Source organism: Neovison vison, chromosome 4 (genome assembly GCF_020171115.1).
Source record: "Neovison vison isolate M4711 chromosome 4, ASM_NN_V1, whole genome shotgun sequence".
Classification (NCBI taxonomy): Eukaryota; Metazoa; Chordata; class Mammalia; order Carnivora; family Mustelidae; genus Neogale; species Neogale vison.
The window spans coordinates 143,497,823-143,519,434 of NC_058094.1; the positions used below are offsets into that span (position 1 = coordinate 143,497,823).

The following is a 21,612-nucleotide window of genomic DNA, read 5'->3' on the forward strand; positions in this document are numbered from 1 at the left end:
ATGTCTCAATTATCTCTTGATAAATCCTGAAAATATTAAGATTTACAGATTCTGACAAAAAGCAAATAATTTGAGAAACCCCAGCTCGCGTCTGTTTCACTTAGGTCTGTCATCCCCTGGAAGCTGGTACTTTGAAAGCTGTCTGTGGCGGCTTGAGGTCACTGACCACAGCACAGCTCACGCTGGGCACTGAAAGGACATGACTTCGCAGATGAGCCGTTGATACTTATTTTGTGTTCTAGAATGCGGAAACAAAATGTGGCCTTTCTCAGCAAGTGAAAGAGTCTGTAAATCAAAAGATGAAATTCTTGGAGTTTAATGAAATTTTCATGGGTTGTTGCCAAATGAACAAATGATTTTAATGAGTGTGTAATTCACATACACTGAGCTTTGCGGACTGAGAGCTCTTACAGTGTTTTATTGGTCTAGAAAAAATTCAAAGTGAAATTATCATTTTCTGTACTTAGTTATTATAGGCAATATTTAGAAGCTTTTGCTTTTAGTGTGACCCCACCTTTAATTTTATGTAAGAAAGATGTCGATTCTGGAGTTCTTTCCCTAAACTTGTAACTTTCAAAGTAGTAAATTGTTATCTATCCAGTTAATAATCTATATCACCTGGAATTCCCTTCATTTCTTTAGATTCAGCCTATGGATTCAGTACTTTTGACTCCTAGGTAATAGCGGGACAATCCTTTATTAATGGACCTCACAGTTTCAGTGCTTCCTGGAACAGACAAGGTAGACCAGCTTTCTAATATTCTGTCACTATGTGGCCTCCCTTGTCTTCGAAGTCAGGTGTGGCTGACCCCGTTCCAGTCCCCCATCCTCTTTCATTTGGCAAGCTTCACTGGTCGCCTGGCCCTCCTTCCCTCCTGTGCTGTGCCTTTTGCTCCTGATCTTTCCCTTTCCAGCACCACTGTCCTTAGTTCAGACCCTTAGCACCTCCAGCCAGTACCTTTTAATGGGCTTCTCTCGACTCTCCCAGAGGCCTGCGCATCCCTACTCCATTTCCCTGTACCAGTTTTTATCTCCTTTCCATTGGCAATTACCTTCCAAAACAAAACTTTGCTTCACTCCAAAACCTTTAGTGGCTTTCCAGTGCGTGTTGTCTGAAGCTTAACGTTTGCTTTCAGGAAGCTACATGTGGCGGGAGAATGAACTCGGGTTTTGGTGTCAAGATGTACCCTTTTCTAGCTTGGAACTTGGGCTAAGTTCCTTAACCTCCTTAAGCTACAAGTTCATCATGAATAAAATGGGAATAATAAAGATACCTTCCTTGCATAACGATTATTGTTACATGTAAAGGGATGCTACTATTAATTATCACAGATTTTTATTCAGTACTACTTAGTGTGTGCCAGGCAGCATTGTAAGTACTTTGCAAATTTTAATCCGTTGACTCTTCACAGTAACTCTATGAAATAGGTATTTTTACCCTTCTGATTTTACAGAAGAGGAACAGAGGTGTGGAGAGATTAAGGAACTTTCCCCCAGTCAGGAATTGACTTTAAAAAGTAGTAAGCTGTAGAATGGGCATTCGTACCCAGAGCGTTTGGCTATGGAGGTTTTACCTTTAGCATTTGCCAAGCGGCGTAGTGTATCTTTAGAATTGTACTTGGCCTAATGTCCAGTAAAAGTTAAATCACTATTCTTTCTATGAAACAATTTAAGGTTTTCTGCCATCTGGTATCAGCCCATATTTCCCCTTGCAAATCCCGATTCAGCTTTTATCTCCCGGCAGGTAAATGTTTTCCCATTAAAAATCTTTTAAATAGGTAATGCATTTAAGTGTTCTAAATAGTTACGTCCTTCTGGCACCCAGTTTCTCACCCAGAGTCAACCAAGTTACCAGTCTCTTATGAATGTTCGAAAATGCCCAAGCATTTATAAATACATGCAAATTTACCTGAGTTTTTTATTCATGAATTTTTACTAGTTTCATTTTGTACGTTTTTTAGAGGAAGTACTCACCTGGCCATTTTTTAGCTGCACATCTTTGATCATTTCTTTTGTCTTAGGCTGCCGAAAATACCACCCTTTCTTTTCTACTCATGCTTTGAGAGACTCAGCCTGTTTCCATGATGAAGGCTTCCCACACTGCCCCGGTTAGGAATGCTCTTTGTTGCCGCCTCAGTCTACCTGCACCTCCATTTGGGCCTTTCCTGATGATTGCAGCATCTTACTGCAGGGGCCCCAGCCCCGTAGCCCCGCCACTACTCATGTTTTGGACTGGACAGTTCTTTGTTGTGGGGATCTGTCTTGTAGGATCTTCACCAGCATCCCCTACCCTCAACCAACTAGATGCCTGTATCAGCCACCACCACCCCAGCTGTGATGGTTTTAAAGGTCTCTCAACTTTGTCGGGTGTTCCTGAGGAGGCAGAATTCCCTCTTGAGAGAAAACCACTGGGATAGGGGAAGGTGCCCCTGCTAGGTGCCTTGCCAGTAGGCCTCACTTCACATTATACCTTTGGCACGTACCATTTTGTGACCCTTTTCTGATGATGTAGCCTCTGTGAGTCTGTTTTCTCCTTTATAAAGCTGGGATGGTAATAGGTAATTTGTGGAGTTAACATGGAGGGACTGTGGATTAAGCATCCGGCGTGGTGACGAGAGTGAAGTGGCCAGTGTGTCCCCACCTGTGTGCGGGCTTCTGGAGTTATGCTTCTGGAGTTATGGTTCTCTGTGACTCCTGTGTCTCTTTGGAGCTTCCCTCGTGCCAGAGGTGGTCAAAGAATGTTTTTGATATGCTCTTTCCTTAAAGGAAAGCAGTATACATTCCTCTTTTTATTCTACAGAATGGCTCACTTTCTGTGATTTATGGGCTTGTGGACCAGCATTACCCCTAGTTTGTATTTTAAAAGTAATGACATAATTGAATCATCTGTCTTTTCAGGGTTTTCCATGCACTGTTGTCAGTCCGTTGGTCAGTTCTGATCTGTCCTCGTGTAGTCCTGGTGGCTTGTGCTGGTGGGGAGAGGCTCGTACTGGTGGTGTCTGGCAAGCTCTGTGCGGCCTCTCCCAGGCTATTCTGGCTCAGGCGTGGAGGCTTGTGTTAGTCTGTTCACCCCCAGCTTTCCGTGCTGCTTTTGAAATCTGTAGTGAGGTCTGGTTCATGTCTTGCTCTTCCTTCTGCATCCAGGAGAAGAGACGGGTGCTTGTGTTGGCTGTGTTTATTGTGGAGTGTAGAAGGTGCGGTTTCTTTACATGCTGCTCTCCTCTTGGCCTGGCTTTGACTTGCTGTACATTAAAGGGGTAGCTGACATTTTACTTTTTAAAACCTTATGGTTTAGTTCATTACCTTTTACAGGAATGTGAAAGGAAGTGGCCTCTTGGTAAGGGCAAGGCCCTGATTTTGGTGACTTTTGCTATGGTACTGGAAAAACTAGCAGTTGCAGCTTGTCGCTCTGGATTTTTAAATTTTTATTACTCTTTTGGGATGCCTGGGTGGCTCAGTCTGTGAAGCAGCTGCCTTTAGCTTGGGTCACAATCCCAGGGTGTTGGGATTGAGTCCTTCATTGATCTTGCTACACAGGGAGTCTGTTTCTCCCTCTGCCTGCTGCTCCCTATGCTTGTGCTTGCTTTCTGTGTCTCCCTCCTTTTCTCCCTGACAAATAAATAAAATATATTAAAAATATTCTTACTACTCTTTTCTATAACTGCAATTGTCACTAGCATTGACAATACTCTTTGACACCCCTCTTTTTGAAGTGCTGATTTGAATTCAGGTGGTATAATTCCAGAACCTATGCTCTCAATTGCAAGGTCCTGTGAAACGTCTACATGGAAAGACCTGGGAGCATTTAGGTGATAGCACGTGTTTGTGAAAAGTGTGCCTTTGTGGGTCTGTTTGTGGTAATTCTTTGCCTTAATAGTAGAACTGGCAATTAGAATATTTAAAAGAATAACCATCAGGTGTTACTTACTAAGTGATTTGTAATTGGTAATATGTGCTGTGCTGCTTAGCCAAGGGGACTTGTGCAATGCCGTGCTTTTCCACAGCCCACTTCTGTGGGGCAGGGATTCTGGGGCCGTGCTTGGGCAGGCTGAGTCGACTGTTAGCACTGAATGCCTTTGTCTACACTGAGTATCTGTTGACCATTTCATTTATGTCCCTGCTCCTAATTACCCGTGAATTCATGATCACTGAGCCAGGAATCAGTGATAGAAGATTAATTTTAAGTTGGTAAACATTTTTATATTCATTGTGGTGGTACATATGGTTCTGTCCTAACTCGGAATCCTTCTTGGAAGGTGGGTCCTCATCTATGAAATGGGGAGAGCCGCTTTCCCAGCGCAGTGCTCTGTGGCGCCCTCTACAGGCCGGGCACGGAGGCTTTCTCTTTTCCTTCCCACTGTGTTCAGAACGGCTGCGGGGTTTTCTCACGGAATCTCAGTAGTCCTGAGTTAGAACACGGGGCAGAAGGCTGTTTCGTGTCAAAGGAGACAAGCACAGTGTCCACTGAAAAGGCTGGCGTGCATACCCAGCCTTTCCACTGAGCGGGGATCCCCACACTTCCCCATTCAGTTTAATTGTCAGAATTGTCAGAATCAGCTTGTAGGGTTTACCTCATGTCTGTTCAGTGAAGAAAAGAAATCCAATGGGAGCCTTAGCTTTCCTAGTAGAAAGTGTCCAGGCCTGAGGAGAATCCTCAGGTATGCGTTCCTTCACACCACCAGGAGTAAGTATCTTGTGGAAGGGATCCTGCGTGGGCCAGCCCCTCCTGCTGCCTGTCGGCCCAGCCGCTGCATAGTAAGGCCTTAGAGAGTAAGAGCCTGGCCAAGTCTCCTCGCCCCATGTCCTTTGTTCAGGTGTGGAAGGAAGAAAGTCCCCGTGTGGTGACCAGAGTCAGAAAATAATTTAGAGGGCGCCTGGGTGGCTCAGTAGGTTAAGCCTCTGCCTTCGGCTCAGGACATGATCCCAGGGTGCTGGGTTCAAGGCCCACACCGGACTCTCTGCTCAGCGGGGAGCCTGCTTCCTCCTCTCTCTCTCTCTGCCTGCCTCTCTGCCTACTTGTGATCTCTGTCTATCAAATAAATAAATAAATAAATCTTTAAAAAAAAAAAAAGAAAAAAGAATTTAGAAAGTTGCTCTCGTTCTGTTTCTCTTTACAGTTTTAGGATTTTGAAGGAAGCTTCATTTTCTGGGGCGTGAGCAGGGCCCAGAAGACATCTTTGAGGGAATTTCCCACATTCCTCTCAGCTTACTCCTGCTATTGTATCTGCAGCATCACGGGACTGTTGTAGCGTGCTCCAAGAGGAGCAGCTTTATGTCACTCACACCAGCAACAGACCATCTCCACCACCTTCACAGGCATACACAGAAACCTAAGGGACTGTCTGACCCCCTTACTTTACAGATGGATTTGAGGTCAGGGAAGGGAACTTGTTCTAGGCCTAGCTAGTTAGTATCTGGAGCAGAACTGGGGGCTCCTGGCTCCCAGGCCTGGGCTCTGCCTTCACTGATAAGCTGCTAGCCTGCCCCTCCGACTTCACAGAACTGGCCCCTGCTTCTGAGGGTGTGATCCAGCTCCTCTGAATGAGGTGCTGCCCCGCCCCAGGCCCGGCAGTGCTCAGACTGGTCTCAGCGCTCCTGGCAGTTTAGATTCCAGCAGCCTGTAGGCAGGGTTCTCTGCAGCCTCTGCTGCCTCCTGCTGATGAGGTGAAGTATGTTTTTTTAGGCAAGAAAGAAATATACTGGCCTGGCAAGTGCAGGAAACACAAAATGAGTAAAGGCTCCTTTTAACTCTGTTTTTCAGATTTTGCAAGAAGAGCTCTATCCTTGGGCATGAAGCTTGATTGACTGCTTTTCTCTTTTTTTGCATCATTATAGTTATTCTGCATAAATGGTTATGAGATTGCCCATCATTACTGTTTATTCTGGATTCTGGGGTGCTTTATTGCTTTAAACTTCACTGGCTGAGAAGAGAAATGTTATTTTTCAAAATAACCATTCTTTTTAGTCTACATCTAGAGACTTTATAAAAAAATTGTAGTTCGGAATTAAGGCGTCAGAATTTCATTGCTGGGATGTACCACAGAATTTATCAGGGATAGCCTACTCGTAGGTGGGAGAAGAGACTCAGAGAAGTTTAGTAAGTGACTTAGAAAAGTTAGAGTTATCGGGGCGCCTGGGTGGCTCAGTGGGTTAAAGCCTCTGCCTTCAGCTCAGGTCATGGTCTCAGGGTCCTGGGATCGAGCCCTGCATCAGGCTGTCTGCTCCGCAGGGGGCCTGCTTCCCTTCCTCTCTCTCTGCCTACTTGTGATCTGTCTGTCAAATAAATAAAATCTTAAAAAAAAAAAAGAAAAGTTAGAGTTATTTTGTTGATATCAGTACAAGTGTTTTGACTTAATTCAGTTCTCCCATTAATGTTGAGCATCCTGTGTGCTAGACCTTGTTTTTTTGTAGATTTTCCATAGAGTAACTCTTACCATATTTCTACTTAGTAGCTACATTCCTCCTGTTTTTTAATGTGAAAATGGAGGCTCAGACAGTGTGCGGACCTTGCCCAGTGAGTGAGTGATGTGGCCGCAGTCTGGGAGTGGGTGAGTCCCAGGGTTGTGTTTTAACACCACACTATGCTATGTCTGTCAGTTATTTCTTTAAATTTTGCATTATCTTAATTAACATACTTAATCTGTCTCAGCAGTCCATTCTTTGTCTGTGTTCATCGTTAGACATTATAAGCTGTGCTTCTTAAGGAAAGGTAACCCAGTGGCATGCAATTGCAAATATTTTAAAAATCTGGAACCTTAACTTCTTGCTGAGAACACTGTGTTCATCTCAAGTGCTTGCTTTTCACTGGGAACTCATGAACACATCTGGATGCTGGATCACATTAACTCTTACTTATGTAGCCTCCCACACAGTAAGACAACCAGACCACCACAAAAGAGCTCAGGTTGGAAAGACAGGAGTGACTCAGGCATGAAATGGTAGTGAGAAGATGCTGACATTTTTACCTTGAGTTAATATTTGATCACTGAAATGCAATTTCAGTTGGAATAATTTTTAACTGTTTAAAGTTTCTCAAAAATCATGTTCCTTTGCCTCTGTAGGTTAGAAATCACTACTGTTCCTGTCTGTTAATTTCTTGCACTTCTCGGAATCTCTCTTGTTATTCAAATATAAAAATTCCCCATATTATTTCATTTTGAACAAAGAAGATGTATGAATGTCAGTGAATAACATATAGGTATCTGGATTATAACCCAATTCTTTATAGAAACGTATAATGAATCTTTCTTCCTCGTCCTTTGATGTTTTAAACATAATTTAATAGTTCTAATTGCAGTACCACTGCAAACATTAAATAGTAATTTTCAGGCAAAAAAAACAAAAACAAAAAACACAAGTGTCTTACCTTCTGTTATTATGGTTTTTATCTGTTTCACTCTTTTGGTGTTTACTAGGAACTTATTTGTTATGCCTATGCTCATCTTGGTTTCTTTTTGGCCAGTCCCTTTCCTCCTCCTGGCATAAGACAGTAAGCTCCCTGAGGACAGAGGGTCTCTAAGCCCCAGGAGACGACAAGCTTCGTTTGTTGCTGTGTGTCAGACACCTGGAATTAGGTGCCTGACCTATTATAGGAGCTTGACTGGTGCTTGGTCTATCTTCCCTTCCCAGGGAAGGTTACTTTAGATGAGTGTAGAGATTGTCATCCTGGTTATGAGATGGGTTTTTCCTTTTCTCATTTTCCTTGTGGAACCTCTGCCCCCTCATTTCCCAATGCTATTGTCTATTAAGGTTCCTTAGCCATTTACAGGAGACAGAAGCATGGGGCTGTTGGGGAGAACTTTTGAGAATTGGAAACACATATTATGTGTCTGCTGCTTATGTTTTTCCCACTTCCTTGTCTGTTGTGGACAAGACCTCTAAAGGATTTAAAGTGTATGATGATATTTATTTATTTACTTATTTTTTTTTTAAGATTTTATAATCATTTATTTATTTGACAGAGATCACAAGTAGGCAGAGAGGCAGGCAGAGTGAGGGGGGGAAGCAGGCTCGTCGCTGAGCAGAAAACCCGATGCAGGGCTTGATCCCAGGACCCTGGGATCATGACCTGAGCTGAAAGCAGAGGCTTAACCCACTGAGCCACCCTGGCACCCCTAGAAAATATATTTTTGTTGATGGGAAGAATTGAAAGAATTCCTCTCTAACGCAAAGAATTCCAGAAATACTGTGACCTTGTATCTAGGTCACTGCACTCTGTAAGTTTTGTGGGTTTATTTTTCATGGATATTCTGGTCCAGCAGTTTCTTTGGGTTTGGTGCTTTTGCTTGGTCTAGATTCCACAGCTGTTTAATCCTCCTTTCTTGCGCTATTAAAAATTCATACACATCATTAAGCATCACAGGGATGCAGATCATACATCACACCCACCAGGGTGACTAAAATAAAAAGATAACGAAGTGTAGGCCTCGACGCAGAGGGTGGAACCTTCCTACGTTGCTCGTGATAAGGTGTGGCTGCTGTAGAAAACCAGTTACCCTGTGACCCAATGGCTATACTCCAGGTATGCGCCCCCCTCAAAAATAAAAATGTGTGTGTGCACAAAAACTCCTACGTGAATATGTAGAGCAGTACTCTTTATAGGAACCAAAAAGGGGAAGCGATCCCAATACCTATGAATTGATCGGCTCGACGAGATGCGGCATGTCCAGTGGAGTATTACTGGGCAGTTACAGCAGCAGAAGGAGGTACACGCTACACAGGGGCAGACCTTTACAACGTTATGCCAGTTACAAAAGACTACTTTGTAGATTCCATTTATATGAAATGTTCACAGCCAGCAGATGTGTGCAGATAGAAAGTAGACTTGTGGTTGCCTACGGCTGGGAGCTAAGAGGAGAGGGAGAGTGACTGCCTATGGGTAAAATGTTTTAATTTACATAGTGGTGATGGTGCACATGTAAAAACCATTGAATTGTACACCAGAAAGGGTGAATCGTATGTAATTTACATTTCAAGAAAGTTGTTACAAACAAACTATATGTGCAGGTGTGCTCGCTCCCATGAACGTAAAGAATCACCAGAAAGATGCACATCGGTAGCTCATGGGAAGGTGCTGGGCTGTTCTGGGGGCCGGGGCAGGGGCAGATTTTTATGAAGCAGCCTTTGTGTCTGTTTTATTTGGTGCCACGTGATTATGTTACCAATTTTAAAAATGTTGAACAATGAAGGTATTAATAACTCATGTCATCTCTTGATTTACTCCGACCAGGTCCTTCAGGGGTTAGATTATCTGCACAGTAAGTGCAAGATCATTCATACTGACATAAAGCCGGAGAACATCTTGATGTGTGTGGATGACGCGTATGTGAGAAGAATGGCAGCCGAGGCCACCGAGTGGCAGAAAGCAGGTGCTCCTCCTCCTTCAGGTTCTGCAGGTGAGGGCACCGAGCTGGCTGGTTCCACTTTGTTTGGGGGCATCGAGAGCTGGCAGAGCTGCACACTGAAGGCAATTAAGTCAAATGTGTACCTCGTAGGAACTTTTGGATGAGTCTGATTGCTAGAAATCACAAGACCTTTTTTTGAAAAGGAAGATGCCCCAATTAAATCTGCTTTAATATTTGAGTTGCTTAACTTTATCCTCCCTTGAAAGAGCATTTGAAATCTTACGAGCTTCTTCATCTACGTTGGAACATTGTCTTGTGCTGCGCACTCGTCTGTGGAGGGGTGCACAGTAACAGCTTGCTTGTAGCAACCTGTAGACATCAGAACTGTTCTCTGGTTTGTTAGAAGGCTTCCTAGCCTCTGGTTAGTCATCGATCCGAGTCTAACTGGCAGGTTTCGAATTGGTTACAAAAGACCGATTCAAAGGTTACCCTTGAGGGTAGGAGAAGGCCAGCTGCCTTGAGTATTGGCATCTAGAGTTTTCCGTCTGGTTTTGACGGAGTGTAATGGCTGTGGGGACACAGGGACCACTCTCGCCACCTCATCACATGATCTGCCCCCTGGTGTGTTGTCAGGCGAGTGTGTCACTGAGGGGCTATGGTCGAGTGACGCACCTGGCTCTCAGAAGAGGCACTGCCTCCTCGTCTTGTTTCCCACTAGGGTTGTTTCTTAAAGATGCCTGCAAAGACCAGTCGTGGCATTTCTAGAATATTTGATTTATTTCCGCTGCATAGACTTGCCAACTAGTTTTCAAACACAGATGTACATCTCCTAAACTGTTCATTTTATTGTCTATAAAACAAATTTAGTTAGATGACTATGTGACATTTGTGAACTCTTACCCGTTTTCTTAAGTTACCAGTCGGAGCTTAGGATTGACCTGTTTTGAAATGAGTGGGTATTTAATTTTTGATAAATAAGAGATGTGCCTTCATAGGAACAGCGGCTGCTATGCCTTTGCAGAGCCTGTCATTTGAGTTGGGTCAGCTTTCTTTAGATCTCAATGACTAAGAAGCTCTGATGTTTAGCTCCTTTGATGTTGGATAGCCATTAAAGGGCAATAATTGCTTTCATTTTACAATTCAGGTTACCTGCGTAAAGATACAGATCTGTTTTCCTCTAAACATTCATTTTGTCTCATTTTGTTTTAGTGAGTACGGCTCCGCAGCAAAAGCCCGTAAGTACTTACCTGTACACTTGTATTCATCATTGCGTCAGAAACAGCTGTTCCTTACCGAGCTTTTCAAGTTACAAAAGTAGTCTTTGCTTTTTTGCAACATTTTTTTCATTTAAGGTGGTTTGGGGGGGAATGGATTATACCTTGTTTTGTTATGTTCTCAATTGTAGACGTTTAATACATAGTAATGCGAAAGACAGGCGTGTTTGTAAATGCTGTGTATCCTTGAATATATGAGACTTGCTATTTTGGTAAGTTGAAGTGATTGTGATTTTTAGAGTTGGTGTAGTTTGAGCTTTTCCACGTTTGATCTTCATTTTCCCTGTGCACTTTCTGGGATGCTCTTGGCTGAGCCTGGTGAAATGTGACGTGATTGAGATAGAGCTTCAAGTGTGATTATTATAAAACCCTTAACATTAGTTCCGATTTGCCTCTAAGATACCTACTTTTCTGAAGCTTGTACTCCCAGTTTGTTTTCCAGCCAGTAGTTAAATATTGAAGACTATTGTCTGTATGTGGTATGAAACAAGCTACTTGGAATGAAATCTTACCCAGTGTTCCTCCACCTGCTCAGCTCCAGTAGAGGATAGAATACGTAGATCTTGAGTTGGCGAAATTTTGAAAGAGCTTTACGAACCAGAAGCATTTGAAAGGAAATGTTGAGAAATTGAGCTTTGGAACCAAAGTCCCAGGACCAGAGGAAGTCGTGATACTTACACCACCCAGCTTGCTGAGCTGCTGAGTCGTTGCCTCCAGGGCTGCGGTGGTCTGAGCCCCTCGTTTTGAGAATTGGTTCTGTGGCAAGACTAGAGGCTGTCGTTGCTAGCACTTGCCCAGTCATGTGGCCTGATCGGAGGCAGGCCAAGCCTGTGGCTTTGTCTTTTGCTCCTTGACTTGGTGTGCTGATGGCTGACCATTTCTGCGGTCCTGGCTGTTGGTAGCAGCTCAGCGTGTGAGACCCAAACACCGGCAGTGCTGTAGACAGAGCAGGGCACCCGTGTCGGCAGGCAGAGAGTCAGGAACGACAGGAAGGAGAGGACATACTGTTAGTTTGTGTGGAGGTAGCGGGAGATAGAACCTGCCGGAGGTGCTTCTTGTTCAAAGGCCAGAGTGGCTCAGCATTTTCTATTCTTAAAGTTGAACTGAAACAGACTTCTGGGAAAGGAGCCTTGTGTCCCTCTGAGGGCAGGGCCTGCTAGTAGCCCCGTTACTTGATGTTAGGCTTGTTTTTTCTGGTTTCACTGTAACCCCAAGCACGACATGGCTGTCATGTCTGGGCATTTGGTGTTCACGGATAAGCCCCGAGGAAACAGGACTTGTCCGTGTTTGCTGTGCCGCTGGCGCTGGACCTCTCGTGTAGTGCTTCCCCAAGAGGCAGACTGACCTGTGGCATTTTCTTGACATGTAGATAGGAAAAATATCTAAGAACAAAAAGAAAAAACTGAAGAAGAAGCAAAAAAGGCAGGCTGAGTTACTGGAAAAGCGCCTGCAGGAAATAGAAGAATTGGAGCGAGAAGCCGAAAGGAAAATAATAGAAGAAAACACCACGTTGGCGGCACCTTCCAATGAACGGGACGACGGGTACGGCCCAGAGGGCAAACTCAAAGCTGCTGGCTTAGAGGACGCGGCCGAGGGCGAGCCCACCAACGACAATGGTCAGTCTGCATGGGGCCTGCATCTCCCTCCCTGGCTCCCGCCGGGTCGCCGCACAGGCTCGCTTGTGCTCCTCCTCCACACGCAAGGGTGATTCTCACCAGCTCGCGGTTGGGGAATATGGGAATCCAAACCACCTGCCACTTCATTTGTAAAATGAATGCCAGAAATATGTTGGTATTTCAAAATAGTTTTTTAAAAATGGAGATAGTCTGACACCATGTCTTGATTGTGCTAATGATTGTTCTTTATTTTGTAATTAACCTTTAACCTAGCAGTAATGTACCCACAGACATTTTCAGAAGGTTGTAGAGAGGGTAGAAGTGGAAAGGCACCTCTATTTATAAATAGTCATTTTTCCCCAAATCTGACTTTTTCTTAGTAAGAGTTAGCCAGTCATTTACTAAATGAAAAATAAGATTTAGAAAACCTAAGATCTTACCCTGAGAGCCAAGAGGCCTTTTGCTCTGTAGTACATAAATCAAGCGCATCCAGGGCCGCCTGGCTGGCTCGGTCACTGGAGCATGTAACTTGATCCTCAGGGTCATGAGTTCGAACCCCATGCTTGGTGTAGAGCTTACTTTGCGGGGGGAGTGGAGGGATTAAGTACATTAAATTGAGTACATTCAGAATTATTTCTTGTTGGAGGAAGTAATGTGCTTAGTGCCACTGTGTTAAGGAGAGTGACACATTCTGATTCTGAACCCATCAACTTTTTAAGGTGAGACTGAGGACCAGGAAGAGAAAGAAGACACCGAGAAAGAAAACACTGAGAAAGATGAAGACGATGTTGAACAGGAACTGACCAACACAGACCCTGCGTGGATAGAATCCCCCAAAACCAATGGCCATATTGAGAATGGCCCGTTCTTACTGGAACAGCAGCTGGATGATGAAGATGATGAAGAAGAAGATTGCCCAAATCCTGAGGAATATAACCTCGATGAGCCCAATGCAGAAAGCGATTACACATACAGCAGCTCCTATGAACAATTCAATGGTGAATTGCCAAATGGACGGCATAAAATTCCCGAGTCACAGTTTCCAGAGTTTTCCACACCGTTGTTCTCTGGGCCCTTAGAACCTGTGGCTTGTGGCTCTGCACTTTCCGAGGGATCCCCACTTACCGAGCCTGAGGAAAGCAGTCCATCCCACGACAGAAGCCGGACGGTTTCAGCCTCCAGCACTGGAGATTTGCCAAAAAGTAAGTGTCCTTCCCCACCAGGTGTCTGCTTACAGTGGCCTGGGTATCGTATCCTTGACACACGCTGTGAAGGGGATCGGCTAGAGATGGTCACATCATGTATGTGTGCATTAACCGTTCTCGTTGTATTTCTGTTGTGCTCCCGGATCTGTGGTGTAATTTCAGACGTGCTTAGTGCCACGTAGGCTTTCTCTTGCTCTCTGAGTATCAATCGCGTTTCGGAGCTTCTGTTACTCCTTCTGTAACTAGTGACATCCACGGTTGCGAAAACCTTTCCGGTCCAGCAGCTTACACGTACTATAGCTTTTATAGAGTGTGTTGTTCCTAATTTGTACTTCCATCTGATAGGTTATATTTAGTTTTTGGGTTTTGTTTCATTTCGTTTGTATTCAGGGGAAAAAAATACACCTGCTCTTTGTCTGTATTGAGGAAAAATTCTCTTATTTTATTTTGATGGTTGTTCCTGATTGTAGAACTCTGCTATTGAATTGTTAAAGCTGTTTTAGAGGAAGTGGCATGGATTTTAATGTGATGATGACCTCTGTCAAACCCGTATTTTGAGAGTGAATGCCACATGACCTGTCTCTGCCCGTGTCATGCTAGGGGCCCCAGTAAGCAAACGTGGGGCATCACGGATGGTTTCCGTTCCAGCCCGCAGAGGACTGGCTCAGAAACCTCCTCTGCTCCCTCTGCTGACAAGAGAGTTTACCACATGGCGCGCCAGTGACCCAGCCCTGCAAGAGCCCACAGAATCCCGCAGCCCCTCAGGCCAGCAGGTGGGAGACCTGCACAGCCATCTGTGTTCCTCATTGGTTCTAGCTAATTGTCCTAAGGATGTGGGTTATTTTTTTTTTCTTCCTTGGATGGAATACCCTGTTCCTTTTTACTTTTACCCTGATCAAGAACTCTTCAAAGGTGCTTATAAAATGCTCTCACATGGAAGGTGGGTTCATCGAGGGAGAGCCTCACTTCTGTGTGTCTCCTTCGCTCTCACACACTACTTCTGACACCTTTGGTCACCTAATGGGTACGTAGGCCATTTTCCCTACCAGAAACTTTTCTGACACCAGCTGGGTGTCCTACGATTTAGCTTAATTCTGACACCATCTAGGGACAGCATCAGATCCCATAGGTGAAGGGCTCAGTCCCAGGGGCGCCTGGGTGGCTCATTTGGTTAAGTGTCTGCCTTCGGCTCAGGGCATGATCCCGGGGTCCTGAGATGCAGCCCTGCACTGGGGGCTTCTCCCTCTCTCTCTGCCTGCTGCTCCCCCTGCCTTTGTAGGTGTGTGCACTCTCTCTCTGTCTCTCTCTGACAAATAAACAAAATCTTAAAAAAAAAAAAAAAAAAAAAAAAGGACCTCAGTCCAACAAGACACCCACCCCCTTCATACACCAGTGACAAGCACATGTTGTCACCCGTGCTTCTGACCCATGGACCATGACTTGGAGATGCCCATGTCCCCTGGTTCAGGTTCAGTTAACGTGTTACAGCAGCTCACAGAACTCAGGAAAACGGTTTGCTTGCTGGGTCACTGGTCTGTTACGAAACACTGTAACTCAGGAGCAGCCTGATGGAGGAGATGGAGAAGGTGAGGCTGTTCACGCTCTCTCTAGGCGAGCCTCCCGCCCTGCCGCCTCTCACACGTCCCTTCCTGCCACGCATGTGCTTGTGGGTTCTTCGTTCTTCTGATAAACACTTTGGATTATGCCTGTAATCATTTACAGCTTCTAGTTGTTTGATGCTTGAACTGTTCCAAATTTGGTCCACACAAGCTTCTTCCAGTTGACAGAAGAGTCCTGTTGACATGACCCCGTCATTCTTCGCACGCTTCCTTGCTTTCCGGAACCACCTTCCCAGTTCAGACTCTCCCTGCCCCAGCTGGAGTCAGTGTGTCTCCAAGTGGTTCTTGTGACTTAATTTTTTTTAAGCTTTTATCATGTGCAGAATATATAGGAACAGTAGCATGTAAAATTCATAAACATGTCTCTCTGGACGTGGATATGCAAACATTCTTTATTAAAGGAGTAAACGGTGAAAGAGTTCCGTGATCGCAAGTATAATAGCTTCTCTCCCGGCTTATTTTCAGGATCTAATGAAGAGCATCTGTGTGCAAATGGCATGTTTGCTCATGCTTCTGTGCCTCTGCTGATGCTTTTTCTTCTGCTCTGAACGTTTCCTCCTCAGGATCCGTGGTTCGTCTTTTTGGCCAACTTCACTCTTTTGCCAGCCGGCAGCTCCACACAGGCCCTGCCTGGTCTCCCCAGCTGGCCTGTTGCCTTTCCCCTCTTCACCTGCTGCTCATGCTTCTCTTAGCTGAACCCTCGTTTTTTCCATTATCTTTCTCCTCGCTAGGATGTGACATCTTTGAGAGCCGTGTGCGTTATCTTTGTATCTTCGGCATCTCAGCCAGCGCTTTACGGAGTAATGAGCAGACCCCTGATGGCTGTTTCTCCCCTTCTTCGCTTGGTCCCGCCTTTCCCATTCAGCACCAGAATTTTCTGTCTGGCACACGCTCCGTCCCCAGCAGCCTTTCTGCTGCACCAGTGTCCTGTCAGGGAGAAATATGAGGCCAGTTTTTCATGTTGAGCCAAATCTCTTACCACTATTGTAAAATTCAAGGTACACACCAGGGACAGGATATCATCATCCAGTTCTTGGTCCGGAGGCCCTCAGTGTTGGTTCAACAACCTTGGGTAGCCTCCTGCGTGGGAGGGGCAGGGTCCAGGGCGGCCAGGTGGCCCCCTACCACTGCATGAGCATGAGGCCACAGAGAAGTCTCTGTTCAGAGTTGGTGGGTCCTTGTCGTTAGAGCAGAGCTTACACATGTCAGGGCATAGTAGAAGAGAAAGGCCAGAGAAAAGGGTGGAGGGAGAACTTACATGCCAGGTGGAAGGGTGTGGACTTTTCCCTGGAGTGCCTGGGTGGCCACTGAAGGTTGAGGCAGCAGGACCTGGGTCGCTGCCCTCGCTGTAACTCTTGCTGCCCGGCCTGTCCTCTGTGGGGCAGTCCAGAGAGAGCTTTTCAAAGCACATTCTGTCATCTTCCCTCCCGCTCTCTCCCCAGGACCTCCAGTGTGGTTCCACTCAGAGTCACACCCCGAGGCATCACACTCTGTAAAGCTCAGGAGCTCTCTGCAGCCCATTCTCCAGCAGCTTGCTCTCTGGCACTGCCCCCCCCCGCCCCGCCCTCCCACAATGGCTCCTTCCTCGTGGCTCTCGAGCATGCAAGCTTATTTCTGCTTCTTGGTACTCCGCACTTGCTGTGGCTCTCTGCCCAGAGCCTCTCGCCCTTCGCGTCTCCCTTTGTTCAGGCCTCTCCTCACACATCACCATCTCTGGAAACACGTCCCCTGTACACCCTCATCATCCCATCTCCTCTATTTGTTTTTCTTCTTTCTTTTCTGACATGGAGTGTGACTCCACCATTTTATTTACTTCATTGCCTACTGACATGTGAGTTTCCTCGTTTGGGGTGTGGTGGGAGCCTTACACATTTTGTTCATGCTGTTCTGAGGGCCAGGATAGTACGCAGAAGGGACTCGGTACATATTGGGTGAATGAATGGACCAGGCTCGGGCATTCAGTTTTCCCAGTGCTGCTCCTTCCTGGGCCTGGCCCTGGAGCCGCTTATTGACAGGATATCCACGCCTCTACTGTGAGGACATTTTAAAGTACGATAAAGAGCGTGAGCCCAGCACAGCACCTTGCAGATGAGCGGGGACGGCTGCACGGTCTCTCAGGAACCACGCCGCCACCTCACTCATTTCTAAGATGGCTTCACGTGGAACGAACAGCTTCCCTCAGACAGCAAGTCATCCTAGAGGATGTGAGAGCTCCAGTCCTTCCTGAAATGACCTTTCCCACCTCTCTCTTCCCACTTTTCATCCCCTCCTGGCAGAGGCGGAGAACACGGAAGGGCTGTGGGAGGCCACTGCAGTGATGACGTAGTCAGAGGAGCCAGCTGCTTCCCGGGCCAAGCGAAGTTGGTATGAGGACACAGCAGGCACGAGCGTCCCTGTGTTTAAATGGGCTTTGTTGAGGGTTGCAGTCAAGTACCCTGGCCTGGGGAATCCTCACACTGAGAGAAGGAAGTCAGAAATGCAAGTTGATTCTCCTTTAAAAGCCTGCTTTGTGTTCTTCACCAGTTAAAGTTCTGAAATGAATTCCCTCCTACTTGGAAGGCATCATGAGCAGGGTCCCTGCTGACCAGCCTGAACCAGGAGGATAACTACCTGTCACCAAAGAGACTTTGTCTAGTGATGAGAGGGGTTAAATGCAAAGAAACTATATTGAATAGGTGCAATGCTGTGTTTTTTACAGTGCATTTCCTCTGACTTACTTGAATAATGTAGCTTCTGGGAGACATCTTTATAAATACCTGGCAATGGGTGGTGATCACAGACCCCTCCTTCCCCACGAGTACCCTAGGGCACCAACTTACTCTGGGCTGGTCAGAACTGGAGCTTCACCCCCTTCTTCTTTAGACCGTCAATCAGAATTGTTTCGCTTCTCCTCTGCTCTCTGCTAGTGGGGCTTTGGTTCTGGCTGGTGGAAGCCTCTGCCTGGGATTTGGGGGCAGGGTGGCCTGGCTTCCTATGTTGATTGGTTGGTTTGGGTGGGGGTAGCATGGCCTCTTCCTCCTCTTTCTGGAGCACTGAGCCTCACAGAATTTGAGTCACGTGCCAGAGTCTTATAACTTGTTGATGTTGAAACTTCGATTTGAATCCTGTTCTGCAGACTTCACGAGATCAGTGCTCTAACCCCTGGAGCCCAGTTCTGCAGACTTCAGCTTCCATGGTCTTGCCTGCTGGCTCTCCTTGACTGAGTGACATGCGGGATTTGTCTCACCATTTCTAGTGCGGCCCCCTCTCCATTGGGTCAGCGTGTGGATGTTTCTCCTGGAGCTCTGTTCTCTGCCTGCCCCCCAGTCACCATAAACATTTTGCTCCTCATGTGGGTCTCTGCTTTCCTTCTCTTCCTTTGTGAGTTCCTGTTTGTTCTGCCAGCTCAGACCGCCTTTGGTGAAGCCCATAGCGCACCGGCATCCTTAGAAGAAAGTGGTCATAGGACAGATGGCAGAAAGGGAACACGTGAGCCTGGCCTGTTTACATTGAGCCACAGGCCTGAGGAGTGGGTCTGGAGGGTTAAGATGTCGGAGAGCTCTGCGGGTGCTCCAGCTCCTGGCCGCCTTGCTTACTTGCTGGGCTGCTAACAGGTGAGCGCGGTGGCCTTGTGTGGGAATGCCCAGGAGTCAGAGTGCCCTTGAGCCCGGGGCTCTGCGGCACAGGTGTCACCGAAGGAGGCTGTGTGTGCTTTAGCAGTGCCCAGCTTTGAGCGAACGAAGGCGTATTTAATGTTCTGTGTTGAGTGGACTTTTCGGTTTAGTCTGTAAATACCATTTCAGCATGACTTCTACAGGAAATAAAAGCCACGGTCATAACTCATCCCCTCTAGAAATCCAAGCTTTTGGTCAGCAGGACGTTTGAAGAAGCTTACTCGATTCAGGATTTTCTGCCTGGGCCCCTCCCAGTGGCTTTCCTTTGTCAGTTGCCCCTGGTTAACTGCGCTTGAAACGAGCATGGTCTGGACTTGTCTGAGAATCTTTTCTGGCCCCAGAGGGCTAGGAAGCCTGGTGACCCTGTGTCTGCCATTGAGCTTCTCTCCGGTTCACCCTGGGTTTAAATCTGGGCCAAACCCAAGCTGATTAGTTGTGGCCTTTCATCTGTATTTGTGAATCAGCCATCACCTAAACTTTGAAGTCTGTGTGCTCAGCCCAAGTGGAAGGAGAGGCAGGTGAGGTGGTTACCAGGTGGACATGTTTCACTTACAGGGGGATTGGACCTCAGGACATGTCTTCACTACCTTCAGGTTTCACGTGATGATGTGCTGGAAAACTCGATGTGGTCCACTGTGGGCTCTGCTGCAGTGAGGAGAGGCTAGAAAGACGCAAAAGGGAGCCGAGTAGGGTCAACCTAGAGGTGAAGGAAGCCAGGATATAAGGAGAAAAGACAAGGCCAGAGCAGGGAGGTGTCTGGGCAGTGCAGTGTGCTCTCTTATGAACTATCTTCCAGGAATGGAGACCAAGAATTTAAAATGCTGTTGAGTTCAACTTACAGAGTTCCAGGCCTAAGTGATCATCCCATCAGTTGTCTGGAAAAGGAGACTGTGGCCGGCCAGCATTGTGTGCATACATCAGACCCCATGTCCCAACACTAACTGTCCTGCTGTTTGCTCACGCCAGCAAAAACCCGGGCGGCCGACCTGTTGGTGAATCCCCTGGATCCGCGGAACGCAGAGAAAATTAGAGTTAAAATTGCCGACCTGGGAAATGCTTGTTGGGTGGTAAGTAAAAGTTTTCTTTCTAGAATATTTTGCTCCTGATCATATATTAGAAGACACTTTCTGCTCTTAACACCTGTTTTCCTCCCTGGTAATGCAGTGTGTTCCCTTGCAGCATAAACACTTCACAGAAGACATCCAGACGCGTCAGTACAGATCCATAGAGGTTTTAATAGGGGCAGGTTACAGTACGCCTGCTGACATCTGGAGCACAGCGTGTATGGTAAGGACGGCCTCGGCCACTCTCTTCTGTGCAAAGGCTCATCCCCTTAATGCTCGCGATGGGACAGTCCCACCGCAGCTTGTGGCGTGCATTTTCCCGACTCTGGGATGGGAGAGGGCATGTGTGCTGCTTTGAGTTGAGAACTGGAAGAGTTGAGTTCTTCTCAGGCGTGTTTGGTGTTTGGGCATCTCTGATTTAGTCTTAAGATAGACAGTCTCTGGTCAAGGCCCTCTTTAGGCCACCGCCCCGAGAACCACACCCTCTGCTCTGGAGACAAAATCACTTCAAGTAATTCCTCCTGGTTTCTGAAAGCTTGTAGGCCGTCTGCAGGTTTGCCCTTCACTCATGCTGTGGAGGAGGCAGTGGTGTCTGAGGGGAAGGTGGAGGTCGAAAGGCAGGAGCCTGTCTTGGTGACCTCTGGCAGACCTTGTCCTTACCGCAAAGGAAAGGATTTCCCTTTGTGTTAGTGTGGAATGTCTCTCTTTTGTAAGGCAAAACCTAGGGAATATTCTGGCTTATTGCTATAGGCTGTCCACTGACTTCCAGACACAGCAGCTGCACGATCCCCTTTGAGTCTGTGCCCAGGGAGAACATGCCGGCCTCTCGTCAGGGCCTCAGGATGCCTCTTCTTTGCCCCGTGTGTCTTCATTTCTTGGTTGCATCACGAGATTGCTTGTGTCCACACTGCGCCCCAGGCCCTCACCGGGGCCTTTTTCTCACTTACTGCTGACCTGTGACTTGATGAGCATGAGTGGGCCCTCATCCATAAGCCAATTTCAGTTCCTCTTTCTTGACCCTGTTTCCCAGCCAGGGCGTGTTGGGGGAGGTGGGGGGGGCTTGGGGTGCTATTTCATGTTTTTCTTGAACTTCATTTTTTTCCTCCAAATTCTCTGATATATTTAAAACAAGAGGCTTTGTGTATGAAACTTGGCACTTGTCTTCTTAATAAAAAGAGCAATGAGGAATGAATGTCATTGTTATTCAGAGATTAACAGTTCTTTAGAGTTGGCTGTGCCGGAAGCCCTCCGATGCTGCTGTAAAAAGCGTGGTGCTAGATGATATGAAGAAAAGTAGATATTTGTGTAAAGTTACGAAGATCTCAGGCAATAGATTGGAAATTGTGCCTTTCTGGAAGGCAGCTATGCTAACCACTATACCACCAATGCAACTGTGCCTTTCTGTTCCCACTTTGCTCTGACAAATTATACTAGATAATTTTTAAAACTGTTTTTCAGCGAGTATCAGAACTTAGGTCTTTGCTGTGCTAGGTATGGAAAAGAATGGTGAAAAGAATTGGTGGGCCTGTGATGGCTGCTTTGAATTTGGAGACTGCTGTGCAAGGAGGGACAGGGAGGGTCGGAACTCTGGAGCGCGGGGGCGGGGGCTGGAAGCGGCAGGAGCCGAGGTCAGTAGGAAGGAGAGAAATGTTCCATTTCAGGGTGTGGTGAGGTCAAGCTTACACGTCCCCAGCAACACAGAAGGGACCATACCAGGCTGCCTGAATTAGATCCTGAGGGCTCTTTCAACTCTGAGATCCTGTGCTTCTAATTTGGGGTGTTAAATTTTGGTGATATAACGAGAAAAATAGGACAGGATCTCAGAGGTAGGAGAATA

At 46.5% G+C, this 21,612-nt stretch overlaps 1 protein-coding gene across 3 annotated transcripts in view; it reads left to right on the forward strand.

The window, feature by feature from the left end:
• SRPK2 (SRSF protein kinase 2) overlaps nucleotides 1–21,612 on the forward strand; it is a 146,045-nt gene that overhangs the window by 107,310 nt on the left and 17,123 nt on the right. For all 3 annotated transcript variants that reach the window (XM_044245844.1, XM_044245845.1, XM_044245846.1), the window contains exons 7-12: nucleotides 9,230–9,395; nucleotides 10,554–10,579; nucleotides 11,988–12,234; nucleotides 12,954–13,436; nucleotides 19,678–19,778; nucleotides 19,891–19,998. In XM_044245844.1, coding sequence (XP_044101779.1) covers nucleotides 9,230–9,395; nucleotides 10,554–10,579; nucleotides 11,988–12,234; nucleotides 12,954–13,436; nucleotides 19,678–19,778; nucleotides 19,891–19,998 — 1,131 coding nt within the window. The remainder of the gene's footprint in view (nucleotides 1–9,229; nucleotides 9,396–10,553; nucleotides 10,580–11,987; nucleotides 12,235–12,953; nucleotides 13,437–19,677; nucleotides 19,779–19,890; nucleotides 19,999–21,612) is intronic.